Source organism: Solea senegalensis, linkage group LG4 (assembly GCF_019176455.1).
Source record: "Solea senegalensis isolate Sse05_10M linkage group LG4, IFAPA_SoseM_1, whole genome shotgun sequence".
In the NCBI taxonomy this organism is placed as follows: domain Eukaryota; kingdom Metazoa; phylum Chordata; class Actinopteri; order Pleuronectiformes; family Soleidae; genus Solea; species Solea senegalensis.
In genome coordinates this window covers 22,347,145-22,363,547 of record NC_058024.1, presented here as the reverse complement: position 1 = coordinate 22,363,547, position 16,403 = coordinate 22,347,145, and the positions used below count along the sequence as shown (strand labels likewise).

The window sequence follows — 16,403 nt, the reverse complement described above, 5'->3', positions numbered from 1 at the left end:
TGTATTGTATGTTTCCAGCATCCATCCATCTTTTACTGCTTTGTCCACCACGTGAGGGTTGAAGAGGGCACTGGTGCCAGTCCCAGCCGACATAGGGCAGGTACACCCCGGACAGGTCACCCGTCCATCACACGACCACATTGTCTCTCTGTTTGTTTGTTTTTCTCTAGCACTTTGAATGATTTGTTTATAGACATATATAAGAATATGGTCGTACTTGTAATGCAACCATTTGACATTTTGTACAAAGGTTTTTTTTTGCAGCAAATGGAGACAAGTGACACGTGAGCATTGTCTCGCGCTCTAAAAATGATTCAATTTGAACTTTAATGTGGGCTGTGTCAGTTACTGTGCCTATAATATGCTGTGAAATACAGGACAATTATTGTCCATACTGTATATTACATATACACACAAAATACTTCTATTGAGGACACAATTTTGCAGTTGATTTCTGCACATTTAGGTCGTCACATCATCAGCTCCACTACATGTATGGGGGTGGGGAGATAGCACCCCCTATGTGAAAACATTCCGGATGTGTGCACAGTCAGCTCAGTCTCATCTCTGTCTCTCTGCGCCGTGTCAAAGTGAAAGGATGAACAGAGACATGGCAAAAGTCCCGCCGCCGCCGCTTGTCGTTTGATGTTACCGGTGTTATGTTGACATGGTTGATTTGCTGCTGGTAACATGTAGTTTCCAGGTGGTGTAGCCGCTTATCTCACCTCTTTACTCCGTTAACTTCATTCTGAGAAATGCCTGCGGAAAGTTTTTCTCCTCGGATGGAAGGTTTGCGACAGAGCGGCTGCCACTGGGCTGTTGCAGCGTTTTCACTCCACTTTTGGGTAAGTTGAGCTCGTGTTGTTGTTTTACATTAGTAAAGTGAAGTGAAGTTGAGTCGAAATCGTTTTTTTTTTTGCGGGGGCTAAAGTAAACGTATGTGTTTCCACTCCCCGAGTTTCCCCCTAAACGAACCGTTCATTTACAGTATTTTAGGGACTTACTGCTACTACTGTATATCTACTTGTGAGAACAGGCCACAGTTCAGTGTTTTACAGTAACATGTTATATCTACAGTAATGGTTGAAATGAGGATATGAGACCTGCTTTACAAATTATGTCAAGTCAGCAAACTACACCTTATATAACCACACAACTCATCCTGCCATCCTAAACAACACATAATAAACCATCAAATAGGGCTATGTTAATGTTTATATGGGGGATGCACTTTTTTAAAAAAAATGGGGAACCCAATTCACAACATAAATCACAGCAAGGGCAACATACAACTAAGTTTATGACTATTTGTATTGCCATTTCTATAACAACTAATATAATTTTCAACAACTGCACCAGATTATTATTATTGTACCTAAAAAAGGCAAAACAAACGTTGTATGATAAATATTTGCATTAAATGCTGCTTTATATTCATATTTGTGACATTCCAGTGGAAATAACTTGTACCTTTTATTCTGTAACAGTTATTTGGCAAATCGTCATGTATGTTTCGAAAGTATAATGTAGTTTTACAAGCTAATTAACTACTGGTCCAGTATGATAATAATAATAACAATAACACAATAGTACATTTTAGTTGTAAGTGCCTTTCTAACACTCAAGGTTCCTTTACATATCAAATAAGATGATAAATCAAACACACAAAAGTTAAGATTAAACAAAACAGAACAAATTAAAAAAGTTAGGATGAAATAATACAGACAAGATCAACACAGTAGAAGGAGGTTAAAGAATTTAAAATGCAGAATACTGAAAAAGATGGTTGAGGTGATGGAGGAGGTGGTCATGATGGGCAAGATAATCTGAAAAAGTATTTGAAGGTAGACAGTGATGATATTGTTTGGACGTGATGTATAGCCATCAAAATATACTAGAACGTGTACTGTCTGTGCACCTATTTTGAAATAGTATTGCTATTTTTTTTTGTTGAAGTTCATGTAAAGATCTGTCTTTTCCTTTTCTGAAAAAAGGAATATTTATATTGTGTCTTTCATTCAGGGAGGTCCTTTAAAAGTCTGCTCCGTCCCTGTGTCTGTGAGGCAAACAAAACATCCAGAATAGTGATCAGCGAGCAATTATGTGTCCAAATCACAGAGTGAAACAAAATGGAAACCATGCGAGTTTATTCAATCATTCAAAGTGTGTTTATCTGCTCGTCAGTGACAACAGAGGAAGCCAGGCCCTTGAGTGAGTGACACAATGTCGTGGGGTGAGTTCATCGAGCTGCGCGAGCTGCGCACAAACAGAGAGCAGATAGAGGTGACGACCGCACATTTCCCCTGCTCGCCTCCTCGCCTGGAAAGAACCAATGCCCTCAGGATCAGCCCGGGGAAGGTCCCAGACCTGCTGAGTCGAGCGGGTATCATCCGAGTCCTGAGCAGCACCCACGACCCCCAGCCCGTCGAGGAGAAGGGAGAGGGACACAACTTCCAACCGTGCAGCCACGCTCAGCCCACGTGGTGTGACCTGTGCGGAGACTTCATCTGGGGCCTTTACAAGCAGAGCCTGCGGTGTGTCAGTGAGTCGACTTCTGTGGGCTGTTTGTGTGTCTGTTTGTGTGTGTGTGAGAGAGCGAGACCGCCTCTGCATGCGTGATCAGAAATGACAGGAACTCTGAGAGAAAATAAATGTGGTTAGACAAAGAAAAGGCGAGAACCTTTTACAGCAGCCTTTGACATGGGTTTGGTGGTTTTGGTCGTCATATATAGACCGAGTCAGCCTCAACAACCTGTGTGCTCTTTTGTGCTCGAGGCTCTTGCAGCAATCTGTTACCTCCTTTTGGTCAAATGAAATCCTCTGACACACTTAACACAGTTTGTGTAAGGCATAAAAATGCTTCTAAATTATAATCTAACTATAAAATGAATCAAATTATCTACATGAACACAGAACTGTAAAATAATAAGCTATTTCAGGATAGATATTAATATGACTGGAGGAGTGTGTTTGCAGTTGACTTGTTTATATAGTGAGAGACTTAAAAAGCACAGAATAATGACAAGAAAATCTAACATAGTTGACCCTTTATTTGAGAACCACGCCTTTGTAGGTGCATGCAGCAATGAAAGGTGGCCCTCTGGGGGACGGGGGAATGGAGTAAGTGTGACAAATGCTCTACAAAAGGTACAGTGTGGAAGAAATAGTGACATCTAATGGTGAGACTGCAGAGTGCAACAACTCCACTCACCCCTCCCTTTTTACCAAGCGTGCCAGGCAACTACATTCGAGAAAGGATGCGTAAACTCTTTGACAACTCATCCACTTTTTCTGCTTACATTCAGATAACTAAACTAAAAGACATATCTGATTTTTTCTTTGTGTAGATTGATTTGTTTTTTGTGGGCACAGAAATCTGATCAGCACGTCCGCCTTTCAAATCAGATTCAGTATGGAGTCCCTTTATCAGTTATATATACGACACTTGACCACGTGACATGACTGACAACAGTGATATCAGAATTTATATGGCTTTTTTATCTCTAGCCATGCGCTGAGCGTTGTTTGTCTACAGTGGAGGAGGCTCGTGCTGCCCTTGAGAACTAAACCTCACCCACAAATTCTCTGTGCCGATAACTTCTGTTTATGATCGACGCATGCACGTCTTATCTCGAGTATCTTGAGTGAGCACACATATATTGTGTTGTGGATGATGTCGTATGTGCGCCGTTTGAGGGGGCAGTCGTGTTCACATGTAGGATCACTTGGAGTCGTGAATGTCAACTGTCAAATCTGATCTGTCATGAATTTTATTTTAAGGTATTATACACTTATACAAATATATTTATGGATAGTATATTCAATTTTCAATATTTTTTTCTATATAAATAATAAAGTAATAATAAACCCTCCTAAATGTCACACACTGGACCTTTTAGTGTTGTTGCAATTACCTGTAATAATAGAGATGGGAAGAGAATCATAGTATGTACAGGACAATTTCTCATAACCCTGTTGACTTGTACGACTCAGTGACAGACGTGATGACGTCAACATGAAATAAAATGTCTGTATTCATGTGTTGCGGGGATTTTCTACATTTGCAGATTGTAAATTCACGTGCCACTACCGCTGTCGGCCCCTGATTCAGTTGGACTGCCGCTGGGACGGAGGCTCGCTGTTCGACCAAACGTATGTCGTGGAGCACACCATAGACACAAATGTGGTAAGGATCTTTGTTATCGGAAGTTATCGTACTGTTTTAATGTTGTCCAATAGTTCATATGTGGCTTTACCACAATCAGATAAAGTATAAGTCAATATTTTCATACTCATGTCATAGAAGTCAAGGAGGTAGCAGCCTGTAGTTGTTGTCATTAATCATATTGGAAGACGATAATACATATTATAGCCAATATCTGCCGATACCGGTCCGTAATATCATGCATCCCTGTCTTTTTCATAATGTCTTTAAATATCAAGTTATCATCAGAGTCTGCCATTAAAGTGACCATTAAAATAACACAATGAGTGACAAAACTAGTCGTGTCGATCAGGTACATTGTGCATTGCCTGTAAGGTAATTCTGCTGGAATGCTTTGCCGATGGATTGTTTTATGGTCATAAGGGGAAACAACAACCCTCTTCACCCAATTCCACTAACTTCATAGACTCCAATAAGAAGGACCTGACCATGACTGAACTGGCTGTATAATTGCTGATGGCAATCAAGGGGGGGAAGGGTTGCTCCAGATAAGGCAGGTGTGAAGGAGGAAGTAGAGAGATTATTGGGGAAGGGGAAGTTTGCTGTTGAGAAACACAGAATGTTTCAGTAAGCACTGTTTTCAACATTTTATTTAGCTCAAATATATCTGTGGAGTCATTAAACATGGATGGATGACATTTCTTAGTAAAAATGCATGTGTGTCTGAGGTAGTTAAACGTCCAGCGTAACGCTTACCCTTAAAATAAAAGTGATTTGGTTTGCGTAGAATGAGAATAAGGCAAATGCCTTGCTTTATGGAGTCTTTGTGCCATCTCGTGCTGCTGTTGAAAGGAAAAACAACACACAGTGTGCTATTCACTTCTGAAGAACCTACCACACAAAATGAAGAAGAAGGACACTGTCTGCTATGTGAAGGCCACTGTAGTTCCCTGACAAGCTTAGTAAAGGGAGAGGTTACAATCTCCAGTCTCACCATTAGATGTCACTTATTCTTGCGCACCTTTAAAAGACCACTGTAGATGTGCTACAACTTTACAGCATATAACAAGTGATAAGATTGGGAAAGTATCCTGAGGAACATGATTTACTTATTATGTGTATTTGTGTCCAAGCTTCAGAAGGGATCTTGTGTTTTAAATAATATTTTCTTTTTAACAGCAAAATGGCTGCTTTTCTCACTATATATTCTGCACATCATTGTTATTTGATTATAAAGGAATTCGACGCCCTGAGCCAGTAGATGTTCAAGGCCACAAGGTTTGTTTTCTCGGTAATGGCTACTTATTACTCTATGAAACGACAAAAAGGCATTTATGAACTTTTCAGTACAGCATGAGGTTCTTGTTGGTTCCTGGTCTTTTGTGTTTTCGACAGGAGACACTTTGACTTGACTGCAGAAAATGCACAGGTGGAACCAGTAACTGTGGTGTGTTGTATTAGAGTGAATCAGGCACGAGGGTGAGTCAGAGCCCTTTAGTCAGAGTCGATGTTATTAATAACATCTGTATTTTTCCTGCAAAAACGCACAATGGAAATGCCTGTTAGACTTAATCATTTTGTTCTGCGACTTCAAGAGTTTAACTGTTGGTGCAGAGAGTGAGAACATGCTCAGTGTGACTTTGTTGTGAATGAAGCTTTATGTGAATGCGGTTCTGTTTACACCAGGAGGCTCCACATAATTCCCTGCTAGTACACTGCATTTGTCATGGAGTCAGTCATGCTTACACAGTTTTTTTTGTCAATGATTATTACGGTTGTAAATAATATATGGGGACCACACGGTGGAGCATGTGGCTAGCACTGTTGCAAGAAGATCACCGGGTTCATATCCAGGCTCAAGTCTCTCCCTGTGTGTAGTTTGCATGTTCATGTGTCCAAAACCATGCAGAGCTAAATTGGACACTGTAGGTGTGAATGGTTGTTCGTTTCTGACTCCAGCAGAAACAAGGGCCACTGCACTGGTGGCTAAACGTGCGCTGTGTCCCTTTAAAGCGGAACTTTGCAAGTCTGGTCGCTTTTTCGCCTTTTTCTCTTATGGAGTACATATTTTTATGACACCCACTTATCACCCATACTGCTTTATTGTCACTAGACGTCATAAAAAATATTTCCCTTCCCCTCTCCTGACTGTGTGCAACGGGGCCGGCGAGGACAAGCTGTGGAGCGAGACCTCCGGGTTTGGCGACCCTGATCTTGAAAGGCTGGTTTTCCGCTAACAGACAGTAGGGGGAGTGGAGACAGCTGCCAATCTCCCCAATATAAGACATTTAACCATCGCAATTACTACAAAGCTGTTGAATTTGGGTAAAATTACTGCATAGTTCTGCTTTAAAAGCAGCAGTGGGTGATGGGTTGACTTGTTGTGACCGTCTACTACTGGTCTCTACCACAACACAAGTGACTCTTGTTTTAACTACTGTCACTACCAATCGGCTGTCATTTTCTTAATTATTAATGGATTATCCTGTGATTAAAAAATAAATAAATACATGCAGCCTCATACCAAATATGTGGAAACCAGTTCCACCTCAATCAGCTGCAACAGTGCAAATTGTTTAATAGCAGGTTTAACAGTCACAGGGGACATTTCTCTGAATGTTAAATCCAACAGCAAACAAAACAAGTGCAATATCGAAGAGAAAATTAGTAAATTTTTTCCCCACTAATGTTCAACCCCACATAAAACCAGCTGTCACTATGATAAGCTAGTAATATGCACACAGTAGGTCAAATATGGTTTAAATCATATTAAAATGATTTATTTTGGCTGTTGATTCTCTTAGATTTGCAAAAACATAAAATAAAATTTAACAAATGCCAAAACAAGGCCTGAGTATCAAGCTTAACACACTGATTTGTGAAGTAATGTTTCACTAGTGTTTTAAAAAAGGTCTGGACATAGCTTGTAAAGTGTAAAACTTTACTAGACTAGAAAATAAAGCACTGTTTCAGTTAAAAAAAATCTGATTTTTTTCCGGCAGTCTGAACAAGGCCCTCTAGTGTCAAGCGTAACAAACTAGATAAAGAAGCAGTGTTTCCGTTCAAACGCTGTTTAATGTGCACATGAAGACAGGGTCCCACTGTCACATGGTCCTTTTCAGCGGGGAGGAAGGGGAAGGGGCTGCGGCAACATCCGCGGACACGTTGGAATTTCCTCTCGGCGTCCAATCGCGGGCGGCTTCCGTGAGTTTGTGTATTTTCCAAACTCAGCCCAACGGACATGGGTGGTGCCTCGGCGGGGGGAGGGAAGGAAGTGGGGCGGCAAGGGCGGGGGCTTGACTACATCCTGTTTCCCACAGAGCGCTTGTACAGTTGTAACGTGGCTGCGAAGTTTTAGATAGAGAGAAAAAAGCGATTAGTATTTGCTCGACTAGCCCGTTTTTTTTTAAACCAGATATTTCAACGCCTGTGACATTAGCTTCTTGGAGTTAGCGAACGTTTTCCGTCCGTCTGTTTGGTCATTTTCGTGCCGGCGAATCGCCTCCGCACTCAGTTAAAACTAGTAAAGTTTCGGTGTAGCTCCATTTTTTTTTCGACCGTCGACGCTTGTACGACTTTCCTTTAAAGCGGCAGGCAGCATGACAAACACGGCGAACAGCACCTCGGACAAAACTCCCTCATTCGAAATGACTTGGGGAAGTTCCACCAGCAGCGGCTACTGCAGCGACGAGGAGTCCGAGTCCGAATTTGAGCAGTACTTCACCGCCCGGACCTCTTTCTTCCCCCAAAACCGGAAACCCAACGTAAAGGTTAATAAGCAGGTGAGAAGGAGACATGACATCAGTAGTAATGTTAATAAAAGAATGTAATGGCTCAATGAAAGTGCTACATCAACGCAGAAAAGGGAAGTAAGATGGGTGATGGGCAACTCATGAAGCGGCACCCTCCTCTGGGAAGGGAACGATACACGATATTACCGCGTAACGTATTGGGGTAAAACAAATCTGAGGAAAATAATCGTTAATATTTCTTGTCAGTCACCTGAAAATACTGTCTATCTCGTCAATGGGCAGTGATTTATTTAGAATAGCGTCTTTTAAGTAATTCCAGGACCTCGTGAATTACAGTTATCAAATGTACAATTCTTGTTTTCCACTTGAATAGATGTATGCTTGATAAGCCAAGTTCTGACATAATTAACATGACATGATGTGTATTTGAACTTGCATTAGTTTGTTTCCTGTTTCAGAAAATGTGCACACATTTGCACATTTCAAGGATACAAACCAATGGAGGCTAAATTACAGACATAAGGTTCCACCCAACAACTGTCATAGTATGTTGTGACAGTTGTTGCAATACTATTGTGGAACGCAACAATTGCCATACTTCTGCTCTCTTTCTTTCTCTGACTGTTGGGTTAATAATTTATACTTGTTAGGGTCAGAGGTCAGGATAAACTGCTCAGCAGTTTAGTAGTGGTGTGATGTATGTTTTTAGCTCACCCTGCCGCAGAGGATGCTCGCCAATTTAAAGGGTGGAGTTCTGGTTCCTCCAGTTTTAAGTAAACACATTTGAGACTTGAGTTGTGTGAATTTTAAAAAAATGCACGTGAGGTGTTTGTTAAACCCATGCACATAATTGAATTCAATTTTCATACCCACCGCTGACCTTATCAGAGCAACACAAAATGTCATGTTTGACGTACAAACTCATCTCAAGTTTCAACCTTACGCCCACTATTAATTCACTCGTGTCTCACAGAGTTCTTTTACACTAATTTCTCAATTGCACATGAGTCACGGGATGTTGCTCATGTTTTTGTTCCCCACTCCCACTTAGGTATCATTTTTACTCGCAGAGGGAAAAAAAGATGTTTACTGTAAAACACACTAACAGTGACAGTTTTCCATCTCTGCGAGGAATCCCTGTTTATTTGTTGCTGACATATCCTACACAATAATTGACACCATTTATATGACACTCCTTCTACAGGCATCTGGAGCCACAGTTCAGATCATCATTCTTTTCTCCTACTGTTACAAATCCCATCTTGGCACTTGTGGTGATTTATTGACTTGTTAACAGTTGCACATTAACTCTGCAGTCTTTCATTTGCCTGCTTCTATTGATCTTGAAATCAATTTCTAATCTTCTCGGCCAGTTTAATGCTTAAAATAGCACTTTAGACTATCTGTGGTTCAAAAGTCCGTCTCATTCTCAAAATGAAGCAGAGGCCGGAAAAAGAAATTTCTTACTTCTGCTGTCAGAAATGAGCTGAAGTACAGAATGGCAAATTTAGTTGCGACGTCTCTGCTGAGTTATGCTGAAAGTTTGTTGGACAGGAAAAGCGCTAATTTACTTAACGGTCATGCAGATGTTAGTGGCCAAATGCGCATGACTGAAACATGACTGGGAGTGTGTGGTTGATGAGGCAGCTGACTACATAGGATGTGCCTGTAAAACAAGGGAGGGCATTGTATCTCCCGCAGTGTGCGAGTCTGAGTGGGGAGGCTATTTATATATGAATACCAAGTTGAAGAATGCAACGCAGAACTGTGGGTTGAATCATGAGACAGCTGCAAGTCCCCGTGACATGCTCGCGCGCAAACACACACTCCCTCCCTCCCTCCCTCCCTCCCCTCAGCCCTCCCACAGCTGGGATCTGAGCAGTCCAACAGGATTGGGCAGAGCTGACATCATCGTTTTTGCCTGTGCTTCGTTGTCAGGAAGTTGAGTCTGATGCAACTAGTGTTGGGTGGGGGAAATGACAGAAATAGACAGATCTAACAGTCAATTAACAAAACACAACTGGTGGTTTGTCATCTCAAAGATGTGGCAATTAACTTAATCAAAATATGCCCTTTCCTTTAATGTGATCAATGTTTTTAAGAGTTTTTAAGAACCACTGTGGCATGTTGAAATTCATTTATTGATTAAGCCATGTCATTTTTACTGAACATGACATTTTTTAAGAGGCAAATGTTTATGTTGCTGTCTAAGTGTTTATTGCCTCTCTTGTCATGTTTGGGAGGTGGACAGTGACATCTAGTGGTTAAACTCTGTAACTCATTGTCCCCTACAGGATGAGCAAACTGAATGTGGAAAGCAGGAGTTGACAACTGCTACTATCCAGCAGAAGGTGAAGGAGTACAATGCTCAGATCAACAGCAATCTGTTCATGAACATGGTGAGACCTGATAAATTACATCACGTCCATGCATTTTGATGTAAATGTATTTGAACCTTGTATTTTAACATCTTTGGTCTTCTCAACAGAACAAGGATGGCTCCTACACCGGCTTTGTTAAGGTACAGTTCAAGTTGGCTCGCCCCGTGTCAGTTCCACCCCCTAAGAAAGGAAGTCACGATGGTGGAGGGAGGAAGGCTGGTGTAGTGAAGCGTCGCACCTCTTTCTACCTGCCAAAGGATGCATCCAAGCACCTGCACATAAGCTCTCGCACTTCTGCCCGCGAGGTCATTGAAGCTTTGCTCAAAAAGTTTACTGTGGTGGACAATCCTGCAAAGTTTGCTCTGTTTGAGCGCAGCGAGCGCCATGACCAAGGTAATTATTCATCACATTTACGTCATATGACGTACTTATTTAAAATAAAGTAAAAAGGTAACATTGTTATTGTCTTTCCTTCAGTTTATGTTCGCAAGCTGTCTGATACTGAGCAACCCCTCCGCCTGCGTCTGGTTGCTGGACCCAATGAGAAGGTCCTGAGTTTTCTGCTGAAAGAAAACGAAACTGGAGAAGTCAATGTGAGTGCATTGAAAACATGGGGAAAATAGCATTAAATGGTTATGTAATGCTCTGTACATGGAATAATGCATTTTCTCCCCTCTTTATTTACAGTGGCATGCTTTCTCCATGCCCGAGTTAAAGAACTTCCTGCGTATTCTGCAGCGTGAAGAAGAAGAACACGTCAAGCAAATAGTGCAGCGATACGCTCTGGCCCGCACTAAGATGCAGGAGGCTCTGGCTGGTTCAACCCCTGGCTGAGATGCCCCTGTGCTCGGGATTAAACATGCACTTCTTGGCTGGATTTATCATTTGAAGATGACCAGTTGTCACTGCATCTAAAGATCCCAGAGAAACAACTCAAAACGCCTCTTAGGTGAACGAGTGAGTGAGTCAGGGCGCAAGACAATGAGAGAGAGCTGGCGCGAATGTGCGTGTGAGATGATGTGAGAGATGAGAAGTGCCTTACACCTGGAGAGTCTGATGTGCCTGAGAGAATGGGTGGAGAGAAATGAAGACTGGCAGAAGAGACGGCGGTTGCATCCCTGTTTGGGAACTGAATAATTATCCTGTACCTTAGCTGTGTCCCTTTAGCTTTAAAAAAAAGTGTCAATGATGGTTTTTTATTATTATTATTATTGTTATTATTATTATTGTCAATTATACATAATTAGAAATTGCAGAAATTGTGTTAAAGTTGAGCTCCATATCATTTTGAAATTACATTTCTGTTATTTTTCCAGATGACAATCCCCTGCCCCCTCTTTTTAGATTAAATGTGTTGTTTTAAACAACCCAAAATCAAACCTCACTTTAAGACCTCATTGACATTTCCTCCACTGTCACCCTTTAGAAAAGTTAAAAACAAATCTGCTCACAGGTATCAGGATTTTTTTTTAGTCCCCGTCTCAAAAGCATGCCATGTCCTCTCAGCAACCCTTGATGGGTGCCACCCTTGTTTTTTAAAACTAGTATTAGTGCTAGTTGTGTGTGTATGTCCAATGTATGACGATGTATGCAATCACGAATGTCCGGAAGAGCAATGTTGCAAAGTCGCTCTGGTTGACTGGTATTTTGAATGAACATGTGTTTCACTGAACTCTGTTTGTCATTCCTTATAACTTTCCATTTGTTTTAAAAGCAAATGTTTGTCTTCTGTTTTTCACCATACTTTCATTGTATTCATCTATGCACATATTTACATGTTGTAGCTGTCCAAAAAATGTGGGGCAAATCTGCACTGCATTCAGTAAAGTATTTCCCAGTTTTGTCAAGTTTTTGCATTTTCTTTGTAAAGTATCACCCTAGGTGACATTCTTATTGGGCTAAAAATAAGAGGGATTTTGCTAATTTTTATTTTTCATATTTTAAATTAAAAAAACTGAGACACTCCAGTATCTGGCACTATTTATTCAAGGAAGTTACGCCAGCAGTCACATGATCACTCTTACATAAGTGTGTCTGACAATATACTGTTGTATGTATCATCAAAGGTACTAAAATCAATTGTGGTCTTTAAAGATAATATCAAAGTCAATGGTGGCATTTGAAGATAGTATCAAAGCTCATCACAGGACCACGATACCACAAAATGTAATGCATTGTTTTCCAAACCGTACATTGCTGAAGATACTCAGTTTACTGTCAGGGATAAAGAAACCATGAAATAGTTACATACAAGAAGCAGGAGTCGGAAAACGTTAAGCTGCCGTTGTACCTCATTTAACCCGATTTCCACACATACACTTGTCCCTTAAGCGATTAAGAACATGTGGATAGTATTAACATTAACACGTCTAAGATGATGCTGAGTAGTTACAACACATTTCCCCTTTAACTAATGAGCTGCCGTCGGTGAAGTATCAGCTGACCACCTCGTTGCTAAGACCAAAACAGCTAACACTAGCTTCGTTGCTACTGGTCGTACGTTTATGACAGGAAAGGGCGGTGTAACGATGTGCGCAACGGTACGATATTAATCACGAGTCACTTTTGTGACACTGCATTTGTTTTTGGGTTTTTTTATCGTGTAGGACAATAATAACATTGTTAGTTGTGGAGACATCTACCTTGTTGGGCTAGTGCGGGGCTACAGTGGCAGTTGCTAACAGGCTAGCTGACCTATATCTGCAGGTGAGTTATTTTTAGCCGCACAGCCCGAATACAAGAAGCTTGTTTCATATTAGATACAGCTGCGTGTGTATATACAAATATATATAGATAGAGAAAATAGTATGTGTACAGGAGTATTACTAAATGTATGAATATAGTGGCTTCCGTTTAGAGACAAATCGGTTCACCAGTTAGCTTGCTAGCACTTAGTAATGCGAGCTAAGCATCAGAGGACATGCTAATGTGTGAGCAGGCTTGTCCGAATTAAAGTGACATTCATTTAACACGCTTTCAATGTCACAGACTGCGTTAAATCGTGCTATAGAGCCAACGACAAGGCTTTAAAGCAGTGTCAGTCATCTAAACGCCACTATGCAGTGAATATCAGATCTGTACACTTCTACTTCTCAGATCCTGACTTTGACTTGGATTTGAAAGCGTCGGGCCACCAGCCAGAGTAAAAACCTTAACCGGAGAATGAAAATGCCTTTTATCTGAGGATGGGAGGAAGTGGATCCAAAGCCAAAGGTGCCTGGCCTTTCTCAGGCAGTGGATCTGGCGGCGATTCAGCCAGCGAAGGGAACGAGCAAACTTTGGCCCGTCTCAAAGGTTCCAGAAATGCCACCCCATTTGTTTTTACCAGGCGGAGGTAAATTAAAAAAAACATCTGAAAATGTTCAGGGTGTGTGTTTGAGATTTCCACCTGCCTTACTCTCACATACAATAGGCACGTTAAAGCAATTTTTGATGCTCGTATGAAGCTTAATGCATATATAACAGAAAGTAAGTGGCTAGAAATGGGAATTACATGCATGAAGTTACCCAAGCAAACACAAACCAATGTCATTGCAGTTCATCTTCAGCAATCTCATCCTCAAGGCCACCAGGGTTTTCCCAATCAACATATAATTTGTAATGCTCAGCATCTCTGTGTGTTTTTGCAAATAATGTTCTAGTTATTCAGGATAGTCAGTTATCAGCAATGAACAGTTTTCTCAGGAAAGGCTCTGCTTCAGTGGGACAAATGAGAAATACTTACACACACATCACCTAATTAAAACACATATGGTAAAATAGCAATAAGCAAAGAAAGGTCATATTAAGAAGTACTTTTAATAACCTAATGGGTGAATTAAATATTGACAGCAGCAGAAAGGTGAGCAGCAAAACATAAAAAGAGATTAAGAATTGATAAAAGAACAGAAACTAACTGTAGGCAGTGTCTAGGATAAATAAGATTAAACAAAAAAATAATAGAAATATTAGATTAGATTTACTTTATTGATCCCACACTGGGGAAATTAACTTGTTGCAGGGTCGAGAGCAGGCAGTACTACACTATGATACAAAATAAACAGTATTAAACATACAAATGCAAAAAAATTTGCAAACAATAACAATATAAGTGAACAATGGAATAGGGATGCAAAAAAACGTGTTTAGAAATATAGAAAAGTACCCAAAGAACAGTAAACCTATTTTGTGGAAGTGAGCTGAAAAGGAGAAGTGCAGTGACACACAATTATTACACTTGTGTATTGAGTAGGGATATGACATACTGTGTGAGTAATGAAAAACCTATTTGTTGTTGTGCAAAATTACAGTCAATTTTGACAGTGTTTAGTGTTCCTCCTTTAGTGTTATAACACAGCTGATGTTGTATAGTTTGATGGCAGTCGGTATGAAGGACCTGTGGAAGCACTCCATCCTAGACTGTGGGAGGAGCTGTCTGTTGCTGAAAGATGTATGGGGTGAGAGGTTTTACAAAGGTCCTCCTCTCACTCACTTCCTCACACTAGTCCACGAGCTGATGCCATCATGGCCTGTAGCTTTCATGACCTTAAGCTGCCTCCTCACCTTATCAGCAGTGGTGGAGTGAGGAGGTGTCAAACAGCCTTGTTGGCAGGTCTGTGCTCTGGTGGGTGGGTGCAGAACCAGATCCGTTATGAACAGAGTCAGTTTGTTTAGCCCACTCACTGTCATCAGAGTCGGGTCCACTCCTGACGTTTTGGCCAGAGATAGTTTTCAGGCCTCGCCACACCTCTCATCTTGCTGTGCTGCAGTTTTTTCCCCCCAGCTTCTTCCTGTAGCTGTCCTTGCCTTTCCTTATCGCCCTCTTGAGCTTGGATCCTTCTCAGCTCAACTTTGGCCCCTGTCCAAAAAAATCAGCTTCTTATTGTTAAGGACTTTTAGGGCAGAGGTAAGCCTGGGCTTATTGTTTACACTTACCCTTTGGTAGGGACTGTGATCGCTGTGCATTAATGTAGAACATACATTATAAATAGCATATAGTATACAATCTATCATGTCAAATTGATGGTGTGTGTATTATATATTTTTTGGGATTGGATTTAAGTCACAGGCTCCTGAGCTAACATGTGAGTGGTGTCATATCAAAAATTCTGCACTGAAAATAAACGGCCTTTATGCCTCAATACCATTTAAGGTAAGGTTGGGGGGGGACGGGGGGGGACTGACACTGTAATATTCTTTACTTACCTCTGAATTGAAGTTTTCTCTTGTAACATGCAAATCCAAAACTGATATTATTAACTCACTGTGTTTGGCAGTTCTTTATATTACGATGAGGACGGTGACCTTGCACACGAGTTCTATGAAGAGACCGTGGTGACAAAAAACGGCAGAAAGAAGTCCAAGTTGAAGAGGATCCAGAAAAATTTGATTCCACAGGTTTGTTCGGATCAAAAATGATCACGTGGGTGTGTTGTGTTTCTGTTAAAATGTCCATTTACTGTGAACCTCGATATTGTTTGTCCTATCTTTCAGGGAATTGTCAAGCTCGACCACCCCTGCATTCATGTAGATTTCCCCATCATCCTCTGTGAGGTGTAAAACAAAGCATCCGATCTGAATGATCTGCCACGAGGTGCAGCCGCAGGTATTCATCTCAGAGTGTCGTCCCAGTCACGGTCCAGACTGGAACTGCTGTCATATGAAACTGATATATTGAAATGTTATACATTTCAGTTCAGCTGTTCAGAGTTTCCTCTTCACTTCAATCCATATCTTAAGAGTCACAATAAGTAGTGATGGTACAGATTGTCTTTCCAGTACCCAGCTGACATGTAAGCAGACTTAAAGAATACATTCAATATTTGAGCCTCTTGTGATTTTCATGCAGGGAAAAAAAAATCTACTTGATGTGAAAAAGGCTTTAAGAGTTTATGCCTTCTGTGAGATGTGTTAGACTCTGTGTCTTTGTGTATGTACATGTGGGCACTTAAGTTTGTCTGAGTGAATGTGTGTGTATGAGGGATGCAAGTTGTGATTACAGGGTAGAAAAAAAGGATTGTGATATTTATCATATATATATATATCTATATCTATATATACACATATATATACATATATATATATATATATATATATATACACACATACATACACACATGTTCTGTG

The 16,403-nt window shown here is 40.8% G+C and overlaps 2 protein-coding genes across 4 annotated transcripts; both read left to right on the top strand.

The window, feature by feature from the left end:
- Positions 1-399: 399 nt before the first annotated feature.
- On the top strand, positions 400-12,145 carry LOC122768117 (ras association domain-containing protein 1-like). Of its 3 annotated transcripts, XM_044023856.1 has the most exons (7): positions 400-845; positions 2,185-2,542; positions 4,068-4,186; positions 10,212-10,316; positions 10,406-10,691; positions 10,776-10,891; positions 10,986-12,145. In XM_044023856.1, exons 2-7 carry the CDS (start codon positions 2,224-2,226, stop codon positions 11,130-11,132), a joined length of 1,092 nt encoding a protein of 363 aa, XP_043879791.1. In that variant the 5' UTR covers positions 400-845; positions 2,185-2,223; the 3' UTR covers positions 11,133-12,145. The 3 variants fall into 3 exon arrangements, with proteins under 3 accessions (XP_043879791.1, XP_043879794.1, XP_043879793.1); XM_044023859.1 differs by lacking the exon at positions 400-845 and having other exon boundaries at positions 2,409-2,534; XM_044023858.1 differs by lacking the exons at positions 400-845; positions 2,185-2,542; positions 4,068-4,186 and adding an exon at positions 7,458-7,947.
- Positions 12,146-12,708: 563 nt separating this feature from the next.
- tusc2a (tumor suppressor 2, mitochondrial calcium regulator a) lies at positions 12,709-16,098 on the top strand. The gene is made up of 4 exons (XM_044023860.1): positions 12,709-13,004; positions 13,395-13,632; positions 15,554-15,674; positions 15,771-16,098. Exons 2-4 carry the CDS (start codon positions 13,484-13,486, stop codon positions 15,834-15,836), a joined length of 336 nt encoding a protein of 111 aa, XP_043879795.1. The 5' UTR covers positions 12,709-13,004; positions 13,395-13,483; the 3' UTR covers positions 15,837-16,098.
- Positions 16,099-16,403: the final 305 nt, after the last annotated feature.